We start from the raw sequence: 24,722 nt of genomic DNA on the forward strand, positions 1-24,722 counted from the left end.
ATCTGCTCGGTTTAAGATTTTACGCATGACGTTTTCTCTAAAATGCATTTAAATAGTTTTCAGTTTCTGCTTAGGACTAAATGATATTAAAGCATAATATGCAGTTTGAGGGGTTTAGAGACGTGACTTTTCCCATGTTTTCCTCTTGGGGTGGGGGTTTGATCCCCGGGTGCTTGGGAGGTTTAGCGCGAAGGGAAGGGTGTAACTCTCCAGGAAAGAGTTAGGAAATACCCGCCTATATGACTGAAATACTGTTGGGAAAAGGCGTAAAATGAAACAAAAAAACAAACAAAACTACTAGATAATTTTATGATATTTTTAATACACAAAATATTGTTGATAGCAAGGGACTTTCAAAGTATAACTTGAAAGTGAACTGTAGAAACATTTTTATCTGATGATCTATACACAGACTGAAACGTTGATTTTAAAATGTGCTCATAAGACGCACCTGAAGCCAACATTTGATTTGCATATTTCTTTTTTTATGATATATATATAAAGTTTCTAAAATAATAATATTAAAAACACAGCAAATTTACATATTTTATAAACAAACATATTCAATACGTTCTTAATTGTAGTAAAAATAGTAAATAATAGATTATTCCAACGTTTTTTTTTTTTAGTTTTAATATTTGAAAAGCTCAGCATACTTATGCCTGGGACATACGATACATACTATGACCCAGATTATGCTCAAATGTAAATTTATATCATAAATACACGTGTAATGTCATCAATTACCTATAAAGTAACAAACTTCAACAAATATATAATAGCATAAATAGTCAAATTGTTAATAAGATATCAATGTGGAGAAATAATAAATGTTTAAATTACTCTAAAAAAAATCTAGATACATGTATAGTACTGTCTTCAATTACCTAGTAACATATTATATACAACGACATCATAATTAACATGGGTTAAGTTTCAACAAATAATAGCATAAAATGTTAAATTATAAATAGGATATCACAATCTGTTCAATGTGATAAAAGCAATATATGTTTATTTCTCTAAAATATAGTATACATGTATACTGTCATCAATCGTCTAGTAACATATTATATACAACGTTCAACATCATAACATGGGTTAAGTTTCAACAAATAATAGTATAAATAGTTAAATTATAAATAAGAAATTATAATCTGTTCAGTGTGAAAAAAAATATGTTTATTGTTTAATACTTTAAATAAAAAAGCTTTATTACTTAAGTGTATTAAAAGGCTCTGATAGTCTCTGCATGCATACAATGATAGTATATTGACAATATGGTGAATGCATTTTTACCTATTATTTTCGATAAAGATTGAAAAATATTATTTTCTACATAATTTCTACATATACAGGTTCAGCAATCTTCATTTTCTCACATAGAAAATACGAAAGTGACCTCTAAAATATCAAATATAGAGTTTAATTGAAATATAGTGTTGAATATCAAATTATTAATTTCTGAAAATATACGTTTACAAACTGCAATTTAAGTACATTTTCAATTCAAACTCTATATATTGATATTTTACAAGTCACTTTCGTATTTTCAATGTAAGCGAAAGGAAGATCGCTGATATTGTATATAGAAATTATTGGAAAAAATGGGGTATAAAACTACAAATCATCATAATGATTTATTAGAAAATAAATAATATTAATTTCTTATTATATATACACAAACTGCAAATTTAGTACATTTTCAATTTAAACTCTATATTTGATACTTTACAAGTCACTTTCGTATTTTTCTATGCAAGAGAAAGGAAGATCGATGAACTTGTATATTGAAATTAGGTCAATAAATGGCGATTAAATCATGATTATGGTTATTTATTATAATATACATAATTATTTGCTAATAATATACGTCTACAAACAGCAATTTTACTGTAAAATTCTATTAAAACGGTACGATTCAAATTCTAAAAGTCACTTTCGCTCACTTTCGTCAAAAATCTCACTTTCGTATTTTAGGTTAACCCGGAATCATTCTTACAACTAATAAATTTTAGGTCTACCTGCTCCCTTCACAGCTCACGTTACAGAAAGTGAGCGATAGTGAAACATTCGACCGATGCGTCTGTGATTTAGAGAGAGTGAAAATCTATAGCGGTTGTTGACCTTAACTCCCAATTTCAAACAAAATGGCGTCGAACGCACTGGCGGCGATGTTGGATGAGTTGATGGGAAGAGATAGAAACTTAGCACCCACAGAAAAACGTAGCGAACCAAAATGGGATGACCCAGAGGTTTACTTTTAGCCTTCAATTTGAACTTTACTCTGTAATCAATATAGAATACGAACAACCTACCTCGCGAAAATATGTGATATTGATTTTTTTATCCGAATATTTAAATGAAGGTCATTTTGATATTATGTCATAGATTTTGTTATAATATCTATTTTAATCTGTTGTGTTTTACGTTCCTTCAATATATGTAGATGAAAAGAAATTATTGAAACATTAAATTTTCATTTTTTATTTTTTTTTCAGAATTTTCAGTTTCTGCCATTTCTGGACTAAAATTTCTTTATCAATATTTAGTCAAACTAATTGGGCTTGCCTAAGAGACAATGAAATAATGTTGTATGGGCAATGTCTCTGCTTAAGTCCAATTGCTAATTGTATTTTTGCATGTTCAATGCCTAACCACAGGTGTTCAACTTGTGACACATTTTCTTAAACTTACAGCTGGACAACAAAGGCCCGAATGACTAGTAGTACAAAATGGTAGTCAGACTATTCTCTCCCTTACCAGTTCCTCCCCTGACGTTTCCTCCCTGACGGTTCTCTCCCTATTTTGGGGGAGAACCGTCTGCATATTTGCAAATAAGCAGGCAGTTCCTCCCCATCTTTATTTTTATTATGCCTTGTTCTCATATTTTCGGGGGTTCTCATATTTTCGTGGCGTCATGTCCAGTTGTGAATGACAGCTCGTGCGATTGATTGGACTCTCCAAAAAAGCATCAAGTTTTCGCCGACACTTATTTCTATAAATTACTACCATAAGAATTCGTACTAAACATATTAAACACATAAATATAACTCTGTCAATGTCATTACAATTATAATTTTTCTTTTCTTATTTCTATACGTTATTTTCAACTACACAGCAACAAAAAAGAACAAAATACATATCTTCGCCTTAAAATTCATCACCAAAACTTACACCTAACTTAAACCAATGTCCCGAAATATATTGAGTGCAGTATAGAATTTGTGCGCGCGCAACGTAATTATCGAAACGAGGCCATCCAATCAAAATCCCCGAAAATATGAGACAGCTTCCGAGCGACACAGACTACCGATAGTGAAAGTAGAAAGATTAGTATTTCTTCCTGAAATAGTTTATTTTTGTATTTTAAGGGGTTCCTTTTTTGTTTGTCATAGTTTTTACTCACTGTTGATGTTTTTTGTCTTCCATTTACTATTAATTTAAAAACGGTGGCTTTAATTTAAAACATTAAACCCCCGAAAATACGGGTCAACGGCATAATACTATTAAGTATTTAGATGTTTAAAAAATGGATAAGTTTATTATCAAATTATTATATTAATTGATATAAATAAGAGAACAAATTTTTTTATTTGAGTACCTAGATGTTCAATACATGGGCATGTTTATGATAAATTGATATTAGATTAGATAAAAAAATATTTTTAGCATATTAGTAGTATATTATTCTGATTTTTAGCTCGACTATTCGCAGAATAATCGAGCTAATGCAGTCACCCATTTGTCGGCGTCGGCGTCGGCGTCGGCGTCCCTGTGGTTAAGTTTTTGTATGTAAGCTGGTATCTCCATAACTACTGAAGGGAATGGATTGAAACTTCACACACTTGTTCTCTGTGATTATCTAAGATGATTGGCACAAGTCCCATAACTCTGATTTGCTTTTTTTCATAATTATGCCCCTTTTTCGACTTAGAAATTCTTGGTTAAGTTTTTGTATGTAAGCTGGTATCTCCATAACTACTGAAGGGAATGGATTGAAACTTCACACACTTGTTCTCTGTGATTATCTAAGATGATTGGCACAAGTCCCATAACTCTGATTTGCTTTTTTTTTTATAATTATGCCCCTTTTTCGACTTAGAAATTCTTGGTTAAGTTTTTGTATGTAAGCTGGTATCTCCATAACTACTGAAGGGAATGGATTGAAACTTCACACACTTGTTCTCTGTGATTATCTAAGATGATTGGCACAAGTCCCATAACTCTGATTTGCTTTTTTTTATAATTATGCCCCTTTTTCGACTTAGAAATTCTTGGTTAAGTTTTTGTATGTAAGCTGGTATCTCCATAACTACTGAAGGGAATGGATTGAAACTTCACACACTTGTTCTCTGTGATTATCTAAGATGATTGGCACAAGTCCCATAACTCTGATTTGCTTTTTTTCATAATTATGCCCCTTTTTCGACTTAGAAATTCTTGGTTAAGTTTTTGTATGTAAGCTGTTATCTCCATAACTACTGAAGGGAATTGATTGAAACTTCACACATTTGTTCTCTGTGATTATCTAAGATGATTGGCACAAGTCCCATAACTCTGATTTGCTTTTTTACATAATTATGCCCCTTTTTCGACTTAGAAATTCTTGGTTAAGTTTTTGCATGTAAGCTGGTATCTCCATAACTACTGAAGGGAATGGATTGAAACTTCACACACTTGGTCTCTGTGATTATCTAAGATGATTGGTACAAGTCCCATAACTCTGATTTGCTTTTTTTGCATAATTATGCCCCTTTTTCGACTCATGAATTCTTGGTAAAGTTTTTGCATGTAAGCTTGTCTCTCCATAACTACTGAAGGGAATGTATTGAAACTTGAAGAGTTTGTACCTTTTCGGACAATTTTATGTATTCATATAGGTAAGCATTATTATACTCAATGAAACACCCTTGTGACAAATTTTCGAATAGTCGAGCGTTACTGTCCTCCGACAGTTCTTGTTTTATTAGATCTAACATATATTTAATAATGTGTTTAATTTACTTGATCATACATGTGTATTTATTATTGGGCACGGATTTATATAAATATAAATGTGTTTAATTTACTTGATCATACATGTGTATTTATTATTGGGCACGGATTTATATAAATATAAATCCGTGTATTGGGTGAGGTTTTTTATGCCCCCACAATGTGGGAGCATATAGCGTTGCACTTGTCCGTCCATCCGTCAGTCCGTCCGTCAGTCAGTCCGTCCGTCAGTCCGTACGTCCCGAAATCTTGTGAACGCAACTCCTCTTAAACCGGATGGCAGATTTTGCTTAAACTTACAGGGATGAACAACCTTAATGTGTAGATGGTAGTAAAGGAAGGAATTTTTGCTGCGACCAAATTTAACAGAATTATGGCCCTTTGTTGATTTTTTCACTAGATACTATGTAGAAATTTTGTGAACGCAACTCCTCTTAAACCGGATGGCAGATTTTGCTTAAACTTACAGGGATGAACAACCTAAATATGTAGATGGTAGTAAAGGAAGGAATTTTTGCTGCGACCAAATTTAACAGAATTATGGCCCTTTGTTGATTTTTTCACTATATACTATATAGAAATTTTGTGAACGCAACTCCTCTTAAACCGGATGGCAGATTTTGCTTAAACTTACAGGGATGAACAACCTTCAGGTGTAGATGGTAGTAAAGGAAGGAATTTTCGCTGCGACCAAATTTTACAGAATTATGGCCCTTTGTTGATTTTTTCACTATATACTATGTAGAAATTTTGTGAATGCAACTCCTCTTAAACCGGATGTCAGATTTTGCTTAAACTTCCAGGGATGAACAACCTTAATGTGTAGATGGCAGTAAAGAAAGGAATTTTTGCTGCAACCAAATTTTACAGAATTATGGCCCTTTTTTGATTTTTTCATTATATACTATGTAGAAATTTTGTGAACGCAACTCCTCTTAAACCGGAGGGCAGATTTTGCTTAAACTTCCAGGGGTTAACAACCTTAATGTGTAGATGGTAGTAAAGGAAGGAATTTTTGCTGCGACCAAATTTAACAGAATTATGGCCCTTTGTTGATTTTTAGTTTTCAACTTGTGGCACATGTAGTCCAAAAAATATTTGACCTAGAGTCATAAGATTGACAGAACAGTGGCGTGTGGGGGCATCCGTGTCCTATGGACACATTTCTAGTTTTTTTAATAAATTAGAAAAAAAATTATAAGAAAAACATGATTTATAAATTTTAATTGCTAAATTTCATACTTTTGTATAATGAAGAAAGGAGTTCAATACACATGTGCATTAAGTTTGCTGTCAGAGATAATTAAGGTGTTTATTAATTCATTATTCAAAAATCAAGGTGTAATCTAATGATTTAAATAACTGTGAAAAGGTGTTGATAAACAAATATTTAAATTAGTTATTTGGTAATATATATTGTTTCATGTCAATGACTACATGTTCTTTAATCAAATTTGTATATAAAAGTAAATGTGAATTTATTTTATTTCATTTATGTGATTGCATACCAGTTGTTGCTTATTTATTTTCTATAACATACTTGTTACCACCTTATTCGCTATTTAACAAATTAATGAATATCCCTAGACCTTAACATAATGACAGGTGTATGTATATCAGTCACTGTCCAATAATCTTAACCTCTCACAATGAAGGTGTTAATAGGATTAAAATATCTGAAAAAGGTGTTAAATTTACAAACACTTTTCTTAATCAAATACACACTTTTTTACTTAATATCAAATACATTCTTTTAAAATCTTCAAGAAATATTATGAGATTAAGTCAAAACTAAAATGATAACTTACAAATAAAAATTGGGGGAGAACTGTCTGCATATTTCAAATTTGGGAGAGAACCGTCAGGGGAGGAAACGGTTTGGGAGAGAACCTGGTAAGGGAGAGAATAGTCTGTCATTCGTACAAAATTGATGCAAAAATAATCTAAAAATAAATGACCAATCAGAAAACAGTTCACCAAAGTCAAGGTTTACTGGAAATAATAAGTTATTTTAGATGTAAATTGACAAGCATGATGAAAACATTGTAGAACCATAAAGCCGTCTAGTTAGCCCAATAAGTATGCTTTTCTCTCGTCGATTCGTGACTCTTATTTGGAAAAAATGCACTTGCACAACAAATATCAGACATAGATACAGTTCAATTAGTGCATTTGTTAAATAAATTCATTAGCTAAAAGTTCAGAAACTTTAAATTACTTCTAAAAACAACCACTCAAAGATTAGAGCATCTGAACATGTCAACCATGACTGTCTTGCTCAGCTGGACGGTTACCCATCGATTCGTGAAATCCGATTCACCCTGTGACGTCATCAAAAAATAGGTGCTCACACCACTAAATGTTCGCATGGTTATTTTCAGTCCGATCTGATCAATATATGTTTCAAAGTCTTAAGTAAATTCTTACAGCATAATGAATATTTTTTTTGGCTTAATTGTAAGTGTGTTTGATAAATTAAAACATCAATATCTAATATTTTAAAGTAATTAGGTCATCAGTTGATTGTAGGGTAAGCTCATTTACACCTGTTCAATTACGCATTTTGATTGGATAGAATTGTCAAATCGAGTGTCTAATAACACTTGTGTAGTTTTCGGATGGTGTATGTCCTTGCAGAAGTATTTATACCAGACAATTATTTAGGTCACGAATCGATGAGAAGGCACGAATCGATGAGAATAAGGCATAGAGCGTTGGACTGTGAATCGGGTGACCCAGGTTCGATATCCAGACAGTGCAAGTCACTTTGGTTGTGATTGTTCATGAAATCTTTTTTTTTTTGGTCATTAGCACTGTACCTTTTTTCTGGTGTTTACAGAAGTTTCAGTTCCTTGCAAAAGTGAAGGCAACTAGGACTGTAGTAGAAGTACTGGTAAACTGCTTGACAGCCTGCCCAGGAATGATATGGTGGCTGAACTGTGCTCTGGTAAATTCAATGTGGCTTACTGCTGTGATCCGAGTGAAAACTACCAACACCACCACCATTATACTAATTTATAGAACCATTTGTCTGTTTCAAATACATATCTATATAATCATGTCTAATTAAATCAATAAAAAAAAAGATAGATATATAAAATAGATAAGCCTGAGAAGACAAAATCGTGGTTGTCCTGTTCAACAAGATCCTGTGTAATTTTAAATATTTTTGTTTGATTTTCAAAAACTTGGTTTAGATTTTTAAAATAATGATCATTCTAAACCATGGAAACTGAATTTGGCACAATATGTGAACTAAATGTGAGAACCAAGGCCTCAAAGTATTAGACACCTGCTTTAGGGCAAACTATTGCCTCAATGTTTACATCCAGATTCCATAACTAAAACACACTGTCCCTGTGTTTCCTCAAGCTTATATGCATGTAAAAATAATAATTTTAAAACTGCTGACTGCCAACAACTTCATCCACGGTCACATATGGAATGCACACAGTCACTGTCCATGGGGCAAGTTGACATCCTGTTTTCTTTCCGTGTAATATAGAGCTTTATGTTACTGGGTATGTGAATAGAGGGCCATATGAAGTTATGCATGTCCAGCGGAAATAGGTCTAGGGTCTTTTGAATTGTGTAAATTAATACAATTATGCCATTGTACGTGAATAAGTCCTATTTTGTATTGTTAAAATTAAGCTGTTCTATAAATATGATAGTATCTGGATAACAGCGTTTTTATTCTCTACTTTGGGAATGGTGCCGGTACCAGACTGATTGGGAAAAAATGCGTTATTTTGACTTAAATTGGGAATTTTTTTAATGCATTTTTTTCAGCTACAAATAAAATTAGTTAATGAATAAAGATAGCTAACAGCTTCCACTGTTCAGGTAGAACTATTGAGTGGAGATTTATGTGAATATGATTTAATGATTTCGGAGAAATCACTTGGCCTTGTGGGAATTTTGAACAGCCATTTTGGGAATTTAAACATTGGAAATTGAGAATATTTAATGTCTTATTTTCTATTGGGAACAGTACCGTTTTAGGGTAGTAGTTATATAAAGAAAAAAAACACTCGATAAAAACCTATTTTTTGTGTAATTCTATTAGATCATTGCTCAGAATGTTAAAAGAAAGTCTAAGTAACACTAACAGTCCAATGTTTTTTTTTTTCATTTAATAAACAGTTTCAAATCATGAACCCATTCACAGTCATTAACGGTCCTTCACAACTTTCAGACTAGGTCAGGCGTATCCAATTACAATTGCTGCTGTGTAATGTAGTCCTTATGTTTTTAAATTTTAGTGTTTGAATAAATAAAGAAAAGGTAGGGCTGATATTTCAACAGCATCTTATTTGATCTGAAAAGTAATGAAGAATAATTCCACTTATATGCTGAAATTCCTCCTGCTGAGAGTAGTGACCAACTTCTTCCTAATTGGATTGCTGTTGTAAAAATTGAACAACTGAACACCTGTCTAGCCGTTTCAAATATGTGATTCTTTGTAACTTGTTATATATATACATGTATATATGATATATATGTATATAAGTACCATTTAGCAAGTTAAGTGTTTACAATTAATGGAACATTATCTAAAATAAGTCACTTTTCTGTTTTTCAGGTTTGTCGATATTATCTAGTAGATTTCTGCCCTCATGAACTATTCACAAACACTAGAGCAGATCTAGGTAAGTTAAATAGTTTTCCTGAAAGTTTTTGAAAGTTACTCTTGATAATATTAAAAATTATTCTAAACAGTTGTGGGCATGCTGTGTCAAATATCTAGAAATAAAAAAAAAATCCTTAAAATTTTTTTTTTTACTTTTTGTTGTAACCTGTTAAATAATAAATAAATGTGTTACCTTGTAATACCTTGACATTCTCTGAAAGCAATTGTTTTTAACTCAACTTTCTCAAAGGATAATTCTAGGTATTGCTGTAGTCATGCAGGCTTAATACAGTTGTGTCATCTGTTGCCATCTGAAAACTTTTATCATTATTGTTTTATTTTTTAATGGATCAGTGTCTATTCTAGGAATTGAAAAATAGGGGTGATTTTCCCCCCTCTATTTCAAAAAAGGGGGCGATTTTCAAAATCAAAGGGTGCCAATATAAACTGCCAATGTTAAATTGTCTGCATTAAGTTTACACTGAGGCGTTCAACCGATGAAATAATTAAAACGATAATATTTATTTAAGGCAGCAGAAGTTGTCCCCCCTTAATTTTGAAACGAAAACAAATTATTACAGAACTGCCGCGATTGATTATAAAGGGATTGGCAATACAAATAATCGACCTACCTTTCACATCTAGATCGTAGCCAAGCTAGGAATTGCCTCATTTTTCTTGATTATTTACTACACTAAAATGGCGCCCAACTGTCAGACCTAGCACACTAGTTCCGGTCGATACGGAACATTCCGTTAATTTTTGTCAACTCACGTAACCAGTACCATACGGTACTAAATTATTATAATTAGCTTACAGTTACCTCCCTTCGGTTTTCGGTGTAAATGTAAACAAAACAACCAAATATAATGCGGGATGGAAGTTTTACGGTTTTATTAACTTTTTTTATAGATGCGCGATTTTCACGCACATGATTTTGAATTGTGCGCGATCTGTGAAATACTAGCGTCAATCGCGCGTCCTAGAATAGACACTGATGGATTGTCTTCATACTTGGACACAACAACCTTTTGGACAAGACCATCAAGTTGACCAGACTAAATTTGACCTTGACTCATAAATGACCTTGATCTTCAAGAACATGTTTGAATTTTGCTATAATCAGGGGTGGCAATATCATTTGTCCGTATTGCTCAGGTTGTCCCACAGCCTGTACAAACAAGTGGAAATTTTCAAGAATTTATTACATATTATACAGACAAGTTAAAAAAATTTAATGCTTTGTTTGCAATAAAGTCTTTTGTTGAGTTTTGATTAGATTTTTTTCTTCATTTTGATAAGAGCTGTCATTGATTCAGTGCAAAGCATATCAACGATATATCGATATCAGATGACTAAAATCAACGATACACCGATATATCGATAATAACCTATAATTACTTGTCTGTCATTCACTTTCATACCAGTTTAAATTATTTCAGTTAAAAACATGTTCTGTACAGTGTATTGTCCACTGCATTTTTTTTCCAGACAATATTTTTTGTCACCATTGCTATGAAATATTTCCAATATTTAACAAAGCATAACATTAGACATAAATAACTGTTCTGTATATGTTTTGGGTGATTTTTATATAATTTCTAGACATTTAATTAATTAGTCAAAAGTATCGATTTTTTGAAATGTGTATCAATTATTGATCGGCAAAAAAATATCAACGATACATCGATATTGTCTCTATCGATGACAGCTCTAATTTTGATAGTGTAGATGTGATTTAAAAGTGTATCAAATAAAAAAGATATATAGATTAAATGATATGTTTGTGTATTTAAACAAAACTGTTTATTATTTTACAGGACAGTGTGAAAAGATACATGATGATCACCTTAGAAAAGAGTAAGTTGAGAATATGTTAAAACTTATGAATTGTTTAACATACATAAATTAGCAGCCAGACTAGGCATCAAATGTAAAACCTACCATTAATTTTATATTCATTTATCTTCTGTTAAAAGAATAATTGTGATTTGAATTAAAAGCAAATGAACATATCTCCTCTGTTTTATATGGATTTAACAAGAGTTCTGCTAAGGTAATGAGGTTGTGTTGTGTTTAAAATCATATTTTGTTAATCAGCTGAGGTGGGACTAGGTAGCAGCATACAGGCCTATTATATGAAATACTGTTTTCAAAATATTTTGTGTAGGGAATGGGACTTGGAATAAAGCTTGTAGCTTAGAATTTTGGCAAGGGGAATATTGATGTCCAATAGTCTTTATTTATTTCTTGGGAGAAATTTTAACAGTAAGGAAATTATCAGGAAAAAATATTTTATTGAGTTTGTTGAAGGTCGTAAATCTTAGATGTTACCAAATTTTATCATATGACATGTTTTAAGAATACTTTGTTCAAGATAGAAAGATATTGATGCTATGTACTTTTCATTTTTCTTGGTACCACGAAAGATACAAGAAAAGTTCAAGAGTTGGCCGTCTTGGTTATGAGGAAGATTTTCTACGGTACTTACAAACATTGATCAATGACGTAGAGAAAAGAATAAGGAGAGGGCATCAGAGGCTTGCCCTGAATAGTATGCAAGGAAATGTAAGTTTATTTAACCCTTACCATGTTAAATACGTGTATCTTAAATGGACTTGTCTATCTTCAATCCTGGATCAAATCAATTATCATTTTTGGGGGAAATTTTAAAATATGTACTGATTAAATATAGCAAATAATGCAGACCATGATCAGATGACACAGATGTATTGGCTGACCATGGTCTGCACTGGCAGCCTGTGTAGAATCAGTTGCCACCACCAGGCTGATGGTTAACTTGTGTAATGGTTCTGCTAAAAGCCCCATTGATGTTTAGGACAAAATATAATGGGTGTTAAATCACTTCATAGACTGAATATGAATGGCAAAATATAGATATTTATAGAAAATGATTAGCAATGAGCATTTTGACATGTCTTAGTTTCTTATGTCACATAATACATGTTGTACATATAGAATTTAATCCTTCTTTTTTCTCATTTATACATACCGATTTAAAAACTCATTTGTAGTATATTTTTAATGGTGTCCCTCTGGCAAAATCACATTTTTGGACAAAATTACATACATGTGCATACTCCATCTATAATTTTAAAACAGATACATGTACAATGTACAACTTGCACTTTGCAATTAGACTGTTTTCTGTATATGAAGCGATATATTTCAGTTGAATGGAAATCCAGCCAGTCAGAAGGAAGAAAAGGTGAAAATGTTGACAGAGAGAATAAATGAACTTGTACAAAAAGTAATTAAGAAACATTATTATAATTTTATAGTTTTATTAAAAGCTAAAAGCTGTGTGTCCAAAATTGAGGGGGAAAAACTGAAAACTTGAGAAATAAGTATTTATAATAGATTTATTATTTACAAAGTGGCTTTTGGTTGTGATCAAAGTGGTAAACCACACTAAGTGAAATTATATAAATGTACATAATTATGCAAATAAAACTATTTTCAAGCATCAAAGAATATGTAAAATATGTATTGCAAATATTTGTGCATATTATATGTAATCATTAAAATATATGCATTCATTTCTTTTTGTAAAATTTGACTTGAACTTTATAGAAAATGAATTTTTATTACCTCCCTTTATTTACATGAAATGTTAAATTCGAGAATATCTTTATAAATATAGCTTATTTGAACCTACAGTATTGATAAATCTTAATTTGAGCATGATATTTTTTATTTAAAACCATAAAAAGTTGTGTTACAGGATCTTTAAAATTTAAAATTTGACATCTTTTTCATCACCATCATATTTTTATGTGATATTGATAGTTTTTGTGGACAGTATATGCTTAAGGCTACATTTAATGACTTCATTTAAATTATATATTCAACATCAAATTAGAATGGTCTGAAAATTTTCAAAGAAATTGGCATGAATTTGGAAGCATGCTACTTTAAAAAATTGAAATACAGGCACCTACTTGATGATCTGCAATTGTGAGATGATATTTAAAAATCTCATAGATCGGTAAACTGTAGCACTTTTAATCTTCATGGGACATCCCTGCTTCAATTGTGTAATGTTTTAATTGATATTTTCAAAGGGTACTAAATTTGAAATTTAGGTCAGACAGCATGGAAATGTTGGCTTGCTTTTTTGTGTCGCCTCTACGGAGTAGTGGGGACATATGGGGATCACTTCTCCGTCGTCTGTCTGTCCGTCACAAAACTTGTCCGGACTACTCCTCATAAACTACTGGTGCAATTTCATCCAAACTTTACAGGAATGATCAGTACCAAGTGTAGTTGTGCATATTGTCAGCATTTTCCGGTTCAATGATTTTTGTCAGAGTTATGGCCCTTTAATAATTTTTATTTTTAAAGTTTGTCCGGACTACTTCTCTTATACCACTAATGCAATTTCAATGAAACTTTACTGGATTGATCTGTAGCTCAAGTCCTTGGGCATATTGCACGGGTTTTCCGGTTGATTGATTTTTGGCCGAGTTATGGCCCTTTGTTAAAAAGGTGTTTTTTTTCTGTGTGTTGCCAGATACACAAAAGCTTGTCCGGACTACTCCTCATAAACTACTGCTGCAATTTCATCCAAACTTTACAGGAATGATCAGTACCAAGTGTAGTTGTGCATATTGTCAGCATTTTCCGGTTCAATGATTTTTGTCAGAGTTATGGCCCTTTAATAATTTTTATTTTTAAAGTTTGTCCGGACTACTTCTCTTATACCACTAATACAATTTCAATGAAACTTTACAGGATTGATCTGTAGCTCAAGTCCTTGGGCATATTGCACGGGTTTTCCGGTTGAATGATTTTGGCTGAGTTATGGCCTTTTGATAAAAAGGTGTTTTTATGCCACCGCAGCATCTGCGATGCGGTGGCATATAGCGATTCACCTGTGTGTGTGTGCGTGTGTGTGTGTGTGTGTTTGTTTGTTTGTGTGTGTGTGTGTTATATAGATTATATAGTGAACTTAAAAAATCTTCTTGTGAAAAACCACTAGTCCAATTTCAACCAAACTTGGCAGGATTGATCCTTTGGTGAAGGGCTTCCAAAGTTGTTCAAAGAATTTAATTCCATGCAGAAATCTGGTTGCCATGGCAACCAAAAGGAATTATAAGAATACATTTAAAAAATCTTCTTGTAAAGACCCAAAAGGCCTAGAGCTTAGATATTTTGCATAAGGCATTGTCTGGTACACTTTTACCAAGATTGTTCAAATTATAGCCCTGGGGTCAAAATCGGCCCCGCCCCGGGGGTCATTGATTTTCACTATATGTACATATAGTAAAAACTTAAAATAACTTTTTGTAAAGACCCATAGGCCTAGAGGTTAGATATTTTGCATAAGGCATTGTCTGGTAGACCCTTACCAAGATTGTTTAAATTATAGTCCTGGGGTCAAAATCAGCCCTGCCCCGGGGGTCATTGATTTTCACTATATGTACATATAGTGAAAACTTAAAATACCTTCTTGTAAAGACCCAAAAGGCCTAGAACTTATTTTGCATAAGGCATTGTCTGATAGACCTATACCCAGATTGTTCAAATTAAAGCCCTGGGGTCAAAATCGGCCCCGCCCCGGGGGTCATTGATTTTCACTATATGTACATATAGTAAAAACTTAAAATAACTTTTTGTAAAGACCCATAGGCCTAGAGGTTAGATATTTTGCATAAGGCATTGTGTGGTAGACCCTTACCAAGATTGTTTAAATTATAGTCCTGGGGTCAAAATCAGCCCTGCCCCGGGGGTCATTGATTTTCACTATATGTACATATAGTGAAAACTTAAAATACCTTCTTGTAAAGACCCAAAAGGCCTAGAACTTATTTTGCATAAGGCATTGTCTGATAGACCTATACCCAGATTGTTCAAATTAAAGCCCTGGGGTCAAAATCGGCCCCGCCTCGGGGGGGGGGGGGGTAATTGATTTTCCTCATATTTACATAGTAAAAACTTTAAAAAAAATTCTTCTGGCAATTGACAAATGCTAGAGGTTAGATATTTTGCATGAAACATTGTGAAGTGAACCTCTTGCAAGATTGTTCAAATAATAGCCCTGGGGTCAAAATTGCCCCAGCCCAGGGGTCATTGATTTTCAATATATACGTATTGTAAAAAATAAAAAAAATCTTATTGTCAGAAGGTACAAGGCTTAGAGCTTTAATATTTGTTAAATGATATCATCTATAGGTACTCTACCAAAGATGTTCAAATTTTGCCTCTAGTGTCAAAATGAACTTTGATATCAGCTGACCTAGATTTTGACAAAGTGTATTACATGTTGTCCTTTGATGCAGTCTTGAAATTTAGGCTGTGTGAAATAAGACCTTCACCACCAAATTCACTAGACTCAACTGCATTGATATATTCCTACTCTGATCTTTTATTGAGTTAACAATAGATTTAACTACTTATCTGATAATAAGAATTAGATATGCATTATTTCAATCTTCAATTGTATAGAAACAAAAAAAATCTGTTCCTACACTACTATTTAGTATTGAATTAATGCGGTGGCATAGCATTTTTTCTCAAATGCAATCTTGTTTTCTGTGTGTTGCCAGATACACAAAAGCTTGTCCAGACTACTCCTCAAAAACTACTGGTGCAATTTTATTCAAACTTTACAGTAATGATCAGTACCAAGTCTAGTTGTGCACTGTCTGTCCGTCTGTCTGTCCGTCTGTCGCAAAACTTGTCCCAACATGAAATTGGCCATTATGAGGCGACACATGTGATTACTGATCGCTCTTGTGTTTGTATGATTTCATGCCAATTTTAACTCATTATTTAGTCATGTCCATGTGATCGATCCACCTGACCAGCTTTACTGGATAGCTACATGTAACTTAAACTTATAGAGTACATTAAGCATTCTGAACGTTTTTAATGTACGTTTGCAGGCTGAGGAACTAGGATGTGAGGGTAAAGTAGAAGAAGCACAGGGTATTATGAAGCTATGTGATCAACTTAATGAGGAAAGAACGCAGCTACAGAATGTAAGAATTCTACTGTTTCATTAAAACTAATCTCTGACTGTTAAATTATCAGAAATATTGATATTAGAAAAAGAAGGAAGTCTGTGTTGTGACCCGTTTTGTGTAGTCTTGATTTAATTAATTTGGAATAGTTAAGTATCAAATGGCATGAGTAAGTGTTCATAAAGTAAAAGGGGAATCTATTTCTTGCAAATGTGCAAATAAAACCTGTTTTGTTTGGTTGGTAACCAAATAGCAAATACAGTTCTTTTTAGTTGTTTTCAAAGTAATTTATATGTATATGACATCATATGAGGTATCCCATCTAGGCCGGCAAATACAAGTTCAGTGAATTTTTATTTAAACAAAAGGGGGGAAAGTTTTGTCAAAACTACTTCATAGTGTATGAAAGCATTCCATAGCAACTCATACATCTGTTCAAATCTTAACTTATTGGTAATAAATGAAATTGCAGAATCCAACACCAGACCCATATAATGAGCCACTGAAGGCTATGGAAGTATGTACAGTATGTGGGGCATTGTTAGTGGTTGGTGATGCTCAACAGAGGGTAGATGAACATATTATGGGCAAACAACATTCAGGATATGCTAGAATCAGAGCTTACGTAGAGGGAAAAAGAATGGTGGGTTACTATTTTATATAGTGTTATGTTTCCTCTTGTTTTATTTGGAAGGAGCATTTAAAAATGTTTGGACTGTTTGAAATATTAGTGCTTAACAGTTAACTTAAATATGTTAAATATTTAGTGACTTTTAAAATTTATATAGTTGGTAAAAAAATGAAAACCAAGGTTATCTAGTTTGAAGATAACATCTGAAAACTAATATGTTGACACTGTACCACTCTTCTTATCATCTTGATTTACACTAGAAAGGCAATACCTTAGATTGTCGTGTAAAACACTAAATAACTTTGTTCAGATATAGAATAATTTAAATTTAAAATGTCCCTGAAGGAAGAATGGTGTCAATAAATAATGGCAAACAAGATATCATTTTAGACATGAAAGCAACAAAAAGGCCATAAATTGTAAGGTTTAGGAAATAAGTAAAGATTTCATGAAGAAAAAATGTTTTATGTTAATTGACAGCTTTGATAGTTATTGTTGAAATTATCATTTCAGAAAACAAAGGAGGAGGAAGAAGAAAAAGAGGCTAAACTTAAGCAAGAAAGGGAGGAGAGAGAAAAGGAACGAGAGAAAGAGAGAGAGGAAAGAAGGAAGAAAGATGAAGAGAGGAAGAAAGAAAGAGAGGAAAGGGAGAAAGAAAGAGAAAGAAGGAAGAAACGAAGCAGATCAAGGAGTAAAAGTCGTAGATCAAGAAGTAGAGACAGGTAAAACTGAAAACCACTTAGTTATTTCAGATATGTAAAGATTGTAGGATTGGACTTTGGTTTACCTGAAAATAAAAAAGAAATATTTGGAATTTATTTTCAGCTTTGAATTTAATTTGAAGTTCGAATTATATTTTAGAACCTCTTTTTATCAACTAAAAGCGTGTATGATTTGCTGTTTTGAAGTTAAAATATTAGGACGAAGCCTGATTAGATTTTATGTTGTAAGAACTTACTCAATACTGATTTTAGGAACTGTCCACTCAGTCTTTGTTCACATACAGTGGCCTTCAGGACCTTTTGCCTGCAAACCACTGCCTGAACTTCATTATTGTGGGCTAAAATCTTGCATACGGCATTGATTTATTTTCATACAGGGCTTTTTTTGACAGGTTTGGGAAGCAGCCCTGCCCTTAATTTTGGGGAAAAATTACACTGTATATTTGCAAAAGGGGAAGAAAAAACTTGATGTAAATTCAATTTTGGGGGAAAACTGCATGATTTTAAAGAGTTTTTCTTTGGGGAAGCAGCCCTATAACGGCCCCTACTAAAGAAGGAAAAAAGGCCCTGTCATATCAGGAAGCTTTCAAGCTGGTATGAATCAAAACAAGTGATTGAAATAATGCAAATGGTAGCACTTCGACTTTATGACCAAAACATTGTTAGTAGTTTTTAAAATCTCCTCTTAAAATAATAAACATGATCCCTAACAGGTTTGGTTAGATTTTAAACCAAATAAAATATGTAAAACATATTAAAGTAAGTTTCTGTAAAAAAAAATTAGGAAGAAGAGGTCAAGAAGTAGAAGCCGTCATCGACGTAGGTCTCGTAGTAGGTCACGTGACAGACATCACAAGTCACGTCGCCACCGCAGCAGAAGTCGAGATCGTTCTTCCAGAAGCGAAGACAAGAAAAGGAGGTCAAGGAGCAGAGAGAAAAGCAGTAAAAAGTCCAGTAAGTTAATTGTTTAAGCTTTGATTAAGGGGAATATATGCATTCCAAATAATTTTTTGCCTTCCTTTTCATTAAACTAGTTTGTCTGATAAGTTTAATCTGTGATGATTTGCAGGTTTTAGAAAAGTTATTTACAGGAGTATATTAGTATGCGATGATAATATTATCAGTACAAACAAGCCTTAATTAGTCCCCTACCGGTTTAACCGGAGGGGACTTTAGGTTTACCCTCCGTCCGTCTGTCTGTCTGTCTGTCCGTCTGTCAGTCTGTCAGTCCGTTAGTCCACAAAACTGGATCCCGCGATAACGCAAAAAGTACTGAAAATATTTTTATGAAACTTGATATATGGATAGATGGCAGTATGGAGATTATGCACGTCTTTTTTTTTTCTTCCTATGTTGAAAATTCTGGTTGCTATGGCAACAAATAGTCTGAAAATATGGCAAATTTAACACATAAACTGGATCCAGTGATAACTCAAAAAGTACTGAAAATATTTTTATGAAACTTGAAATATGGGTAGATGGCAGTCTGGAGATTATGCAACATATTTTTCTTTTCTTCCTATGTTGAAAATTCTGGTTGCTATGGCAACAAATAGCCTGAATTTCAAGATTTCTGATTTAAATTTTTCAGCTTTTTCACTATATGTTCTTTATTTCTTAAGGTGTTTACTTCAAACTTTAAATATAAGTTTCTGGTCATCAACCAACATCATATGTGACAAGGTTTATAACTCTAGCACAAAAAATATCAGTATTACCTCCCTTGAACTTAGATTTTTTAGGGGAAAAAATGTTGTCTTTTTTAAATAACTTCTTTATTTCCTAATGTATCTACTTCAAACTTCATATATATGTTTCTTATTATCACTCGACATTTTTGAGAAGGTTAAATACTCTAGCAAGACTATTTCCAGAATTATGTCCCCCTTGAACTTAGATTTTTTTCGAGAAACTGGTATTTTCACTCCAACTTCTTCATTCCTTATAGGATTTACTTTAAAATCCCACATCGTAATAATATGACAAGGTTGTATAAACATAATTTCCTTACTAAGCATGGAAAACTTAACACATTACTGTGATATAGACAAACTTATTTTATTATGTTTTGTGGTTGATATTTTCAAATACAGACTTCATCCTCAAATTCATTATAAATGGCAATACACAGGAGTGTATGACAATTAAAGAACTTTTTGAGGGACCGGTAGGGGACTACTGTATTGCCCGCAATACTATCAAATGCTTGTTCTTATTGTTTGGGACTCAATGTCAGAAGAAGTTGTTAAGGCCATTGACTTTGAACCACTTCCCCTTATTGCTATGGTTTGAATCCTATTAAGTTTAATTTAACCCAACAAATATGTAGTATGTATTTAAATATAATATTTATCAACAGGCCGCGAGAGGAGTCGTTCAGAAGATAAACAAAAAGAACCAACAAGAAGCAAGTCCAAAGAGAAGACAGACCGACCATCCGATGATGGTGATAAAGCAATTAAAGTAGAAGTCAAACAAGAAAACATACCTGAGCAAGAAACAGAAAATGAGAACCAAGCTTCTGACATGGAACCAGGGGAAACAAACTGAAGGTGACTTATTCATGGATATACAGGTAAGTGAATAAGTACTTCTTTTTCCATATATCATGCTCGTTTTTTTGTAGGTCACCAGGTAAGTGGAAAACAAATGATAAAATTTTACCTTTTAAAGGAGAAAGATAGAAAGAAAAAAAATTCAAAATTTGAAATTTCAAAGTTAAAAGGTTGGGAAATTCTGTTTGTATGTTGATCTTTTTGGCATTCTGTCAGGTGTGGACTGGGCAGTTTGAATGTTAATTATCTATTTGATAAAGTGCCAACATTTATTTTTGTAGTTTAATGATGATAACAATAAGATTAGTTATAAAGTATCTAAAACTAAATTGTTATTGTGTGTCTGTACACTATATATTATTACTAGTAATTGTTTGAAAATAAAAGGAGCCTCAGAAGTTAAGCCACTTGGATTGAAATTACTGAACACACAACACACAGAATTTCCCAAATCAAACATCTGAAATTTAAAAAAAATAAAAAAAGGTTAAAAAAAACAACAAGCCAATGACTAGTTACATGCACTCGAACTTCATTTCTTAGCACAAGGAGCCGTCGTGTGAACACAGCACAGTGAATTGATGAAGGACACCATATATGCAGGAAGTCTCAGAAAGTTTTTGCCATTTTAGAGCAAAATTGATTTGCTTCAGGTATTTCTAGCTTGTCTAGCTTTAAATACCATTGTTAATATGATTGTTAAATGATAATTGAAAAAAAAAAAAAATTCATTCATGTAGCAGTATTTGTGATATGAAGTGTCATAGTTTTGTTTAATGCAAAAGTCTTGTCTCCATACAATGTAGCTGGTTTCTTTTAAAGACCTATGTAGACTTTCAGTTCAGCTCTTTAGTTAAGTTGGCCTTGTAGAAACCCACTGAATTTTCTCATCAAGGGGTTGCTGATTTGATCTTTGGGTGGGGCAAAATTTCTCGGTGACAATTGATCACCATTGATTTGGGAAATAGAAGTCAAGAAGCCAGTCACATAATTACTGGTTAGTTCCAGGAATGACAACAAATTGGATTGACTTCTGATATATGAACAAAAGTGTGTTAAAATCAGCTTAAAAACCAGAAAAACAAACAAACAACGGTAATGAACATTCTCTTAAAGTGAAGCCTATGATGTACATTTCTTGGGCCAATCTCTATGAACTTTACTTTTCTTTCAGAACTTAAAAAGCTGTTTAGTTTATCATTTAGAAAATTTTACAGATTCATGTATAATTGATTATTTTCTTGAGAATTAACTTTAGTGTAAGAGAATTTTTCACAATGATACATGTCTGCATTAAGTTGACTTTATGTCTGACCAATTGGGGCTTTAAACCCAAGTTCAGACAAGACGTGTTTAGATTTTTAGAATAGTGACATTTATTCTAATGTTAATTGTTTCATTAATATTCCTATGTTTAACCTTGATGAGGTGACCTCAACAATGGAATCTATAAATAGAAACATGCAGTGAAATTATGCACGGAGTGTAGAACATTACATAATGTCACAATTAAGGAAAGGTATATATTAATAAAAAAAAAACCTGGATAAGAGGTATTTCTTATGTGTTTATTCAAAATGGTGTATTGTTTATATTGTAAAGAAAATGGTCTTTGAGATGTGGGCGCCAGCCTTCATTTATATGTCAGAGGTATTTTAAACTGTTAGAATCCGCTGTGCCGGGCAATCACCTGATATAGAGAGGTATTTATAAAAATGAGTAGTCAATTAAACAGGTTATATTTGGAAGCTTTAGATTTCATACTTACAAGAAAATCAGACAAACTATACATTCATATGTATGTTACTGAAATATATTACTGAAAAAAAATGTTTATTTATTGTTGGACGATAAATTAATCCAATGTTATTAATGGGTGCAATTGATTATTATGAATAGTTGGCTCTTACTGACAAAGAACAGGTCAGTATTTGTATGGAATTAAGAATTTTGAAAGGACAAGGTTATTAAAATTGAAAATCCATCTGTTTTAATATTATCTGATTGGTGGAAGTCCTGTCCGATTTGCAGAGATTTGCTTAATGAGCAATAAGCTCTTGAGCACATTTAAATGTGTGACAAATATTGAATTAGTGGTATGATAATTTGTCAAACTTTGGAAAGTTAATGAGAAATCAGCAGCAAATCTGCAGGGATCTCAAGTTATATGTTGAGGTAACAATGTTTAAAGCTTTGGTATATGAAGTAAGCCTTGCTGTTTCAGATTTTGTCAGTATTTGCAGAGGTTAGTGATCTAATTGTATATTGTTTTCAGGTCTTTTATTTGTACATGCCTAGTGTGTTTTGGGTGAATATATTGTCAATTATGCGTCACTTAAAGACAATTGTAATTTTGAAATAAATATTCTTTGAAAAAATATGTCAAAATTGTCAATTATGCGTCACTTAAAGACAATTGTAATTTTGAAATAAATATTCTTTGAAAAAAATATTTGGAAAACTTATCTTGGCATACATATATTTCTTTTTAATTTGAAAGTAAAAAAAAAGTTTTTATAAAATTATTTGGTGATTATGTTGCTTTGAAACAAGTTTTCAAGGGTATTTAGCGGAAAAAAATCTGTAAAATATGTCATATAAATAAAAAAATATTTGAAGATTTTATTTCTCTTCATTTTTCATTTGGACAAAACCATTGTGTATCAAGCTGACTTTTCACATTCTTTAATTGGCAATACTATGTCACACAAAACACTACTGACATTGTAAACTCCCCTTCCAAAGATGTCAGGCAAACAAGAGGTCAGTGCAAATTGAACCCTAGATGATTTTTATCTTTTTGTCTCTTTTATTTTAACTGATTCCTAACTAAACTGCAAAAACTTTTCTCATTAGATGAAGTTGGGCAAATAGAACTCTTTAAAGAAGCTAACATTTCTAGATTAAGATGATATTATATGGTGTAAACTATGTTTGTTAATGCTTTGAATTCATATTTTTCAGAATGTTGTTAAAATTTTCCTTCCACTGGTTACAAGAGGATGAAGATTTTGATAGGATGGGACTAAAAGGCTGCCATGGATTTTTCTGCAAGATTTCAACGAGGTACTTAAGAAGTTGATAAAGTTATCAAAAATAGTCCAATATATTCTTTCCTTGTTATGGATTTTGTATTACTTGCTCTAATTTGTATGTATTCTTGTTGGTCATTGTTGTTGTTGTTTACAATATTTGGTTTTACTGAACTATTTTCATTACAATAAAGGGATTTGATGTGCTATCTGTGAATTTCTGTTGTTATACATGTAAATTACCTGAACATTGTTGCGCTAGAGAGAGTTGAAGAAAATGTGAATTTTAGTGAACATTTGACATTTATAGTAATTACATACTTATTCCAATCTTGTGTGTCTTGGACATTAGTTGTGAGAAAGAAAGAGGGAAGCTCTCTTAGTAAAAGTAACTTACTAATACATGAGAAAATGTTAAAAGCTAAAGTTGGATTTTCTAATTTTATAATGTTGAATTGAATTATATTTTCCATCAGTGTTATTCTTAATTATTAAGTGAGCTTGTATTTAGGAAATTGATATTTGGTACACTTTATGAATTATGTCTTAATTGGAATGCAATATTGAACTATATGTAAATTAACAATTGCCTATGGTAGATTACAGAATGTGTAAATAGAAGTGAATAGTAAGATTTTTAAAAGGATTATGATAGGAAAACCTGTGAAGTCTAAATATTAAAAGGACATCAGTCATCTCCTCTTAAATCATATTGAAGATTTTATTCTAAATACATTTCTTTATTTTCTTTATCATTGGGTTGGTATAACTTGCTATAAAAGTATTAAGTGATTTCCAAAACAATGAAATTCAGTTGATACCTTTGTTTGTATCTAAGCTATGTGAAAATGCTACCTTGTTGTAAGATGGTTTAAATTTAAAGGGGAGACAATATTTTAAAGTATATATGATTGAATATTTTGCTTCTTTTAAAATATATTTGTAATGAATGCTATCATGCTTTATTTTGGAAGGGAAGATTTCATTTTAGGATAGGGACATTTACTTTAGATTTGTGCTAAAAAGGAAATTAATTGAAATATCTGTTAGAGTAATTTTAAGGTAGTAGAAGTTTGGGGGGTTGCCTATAAACATTTAACCTGGTGAATTTCATAAATGGACCTTTCCGGTGTTTACAGTTTTATGTAAATTGGCTAACTTGTTA

General features: G+C 32.2%; 1 protein-coding gene across 3 annotated transcripts; it reads left to right on the top strand.

Annotated features, from left to right (window-relative positions):
* The first annotated feature begins 2,104 nt into the window (after positions 1-2,104).
* Positions 2,105-23,992, top strand: LOC132746979 (luc7-like protein 3). 3 transcript variants are annotated; one of them, XM_060736272.1, is made up of 11 exons: positions 2,105-2,255; positions 9,584-9,650; positions 11,452-11,491; positions 12,049-12,199; positions 12,825-12,902; positions 16,540-16,635; positions 17,090-17,260; positions 17,762-17,970; positions 18,755-18,924; positions 20,330-20,545; positions 21,069-23,992. In XM_060736272.1, the coding sequence occupies exons 1-10, from the start codon at positions 2,151-2,153 to the stop codon at positions 20,518-20,520; spliced, it is 1,278 nt and encodes a 425-aa protein (XP_060592255.1). In that variant the 5' UTR covers positions 2,105-2,150; the 3' UTR covers positions 20,521-20,545; positions 21,069-23,992. The 3 variants fall into 3 exon arrangements, with proteins under 3 accessions (XP_060592255.1, XP_060592254.1, XP_060592256.1); XM_060736271.1 differs by having other exon boundaries at positions 23,490-23,992; XM_060736273.1 differs by having other exon boundaries at positions 12,061-12,199; positions 23,490-23,992.
* The last annotated feature ends 730 nt before the right edge of the window (positions 23,993-24,722 follow it).

This window comes from Ruditapes philippinarum, unplaced genomic scaffold, assembly GCF_026571515.1.
Source record: "Ruditapes philippinarum isolate M1 unplaced genomic scaffold, ASM2657151v2 ctg85_1_1_1_1, whole genome shotgun sequence".
In the NCBI taxonomy this organism is placed as follows: domain Eukaryota; kingdom Metazoa; phylum Mollusca; class Bivalvia; order Venerida; family Veneridae; genus Ruditapes; species Ruditapes philippinarum.

Bases quoted from the DNA above. Each gene is read 5' to 3' on its own strand.
- LOC132746979 (XM_060736272.1), top strand. From the start codon at position 2,151: ATGGCGTCGAACGCACTGGCGGCGATGTTGGATGAGTTGATGGGAAGA. The intron at 9,651-11,451 runs GTAAGTTAAATA...ATTATTTTACAG, and splicing joins AAACACTAGAGCAGATCTAG to GACAGTGTGAAAAGATACAT. The intron at 17,261-17,761 runs GTGGGTTACTAT...TTATCATTTCAG, and splicing joins ACGTAGAGGGAAAAAGAATG to AAAACAAAGGAGGAGGAAGA.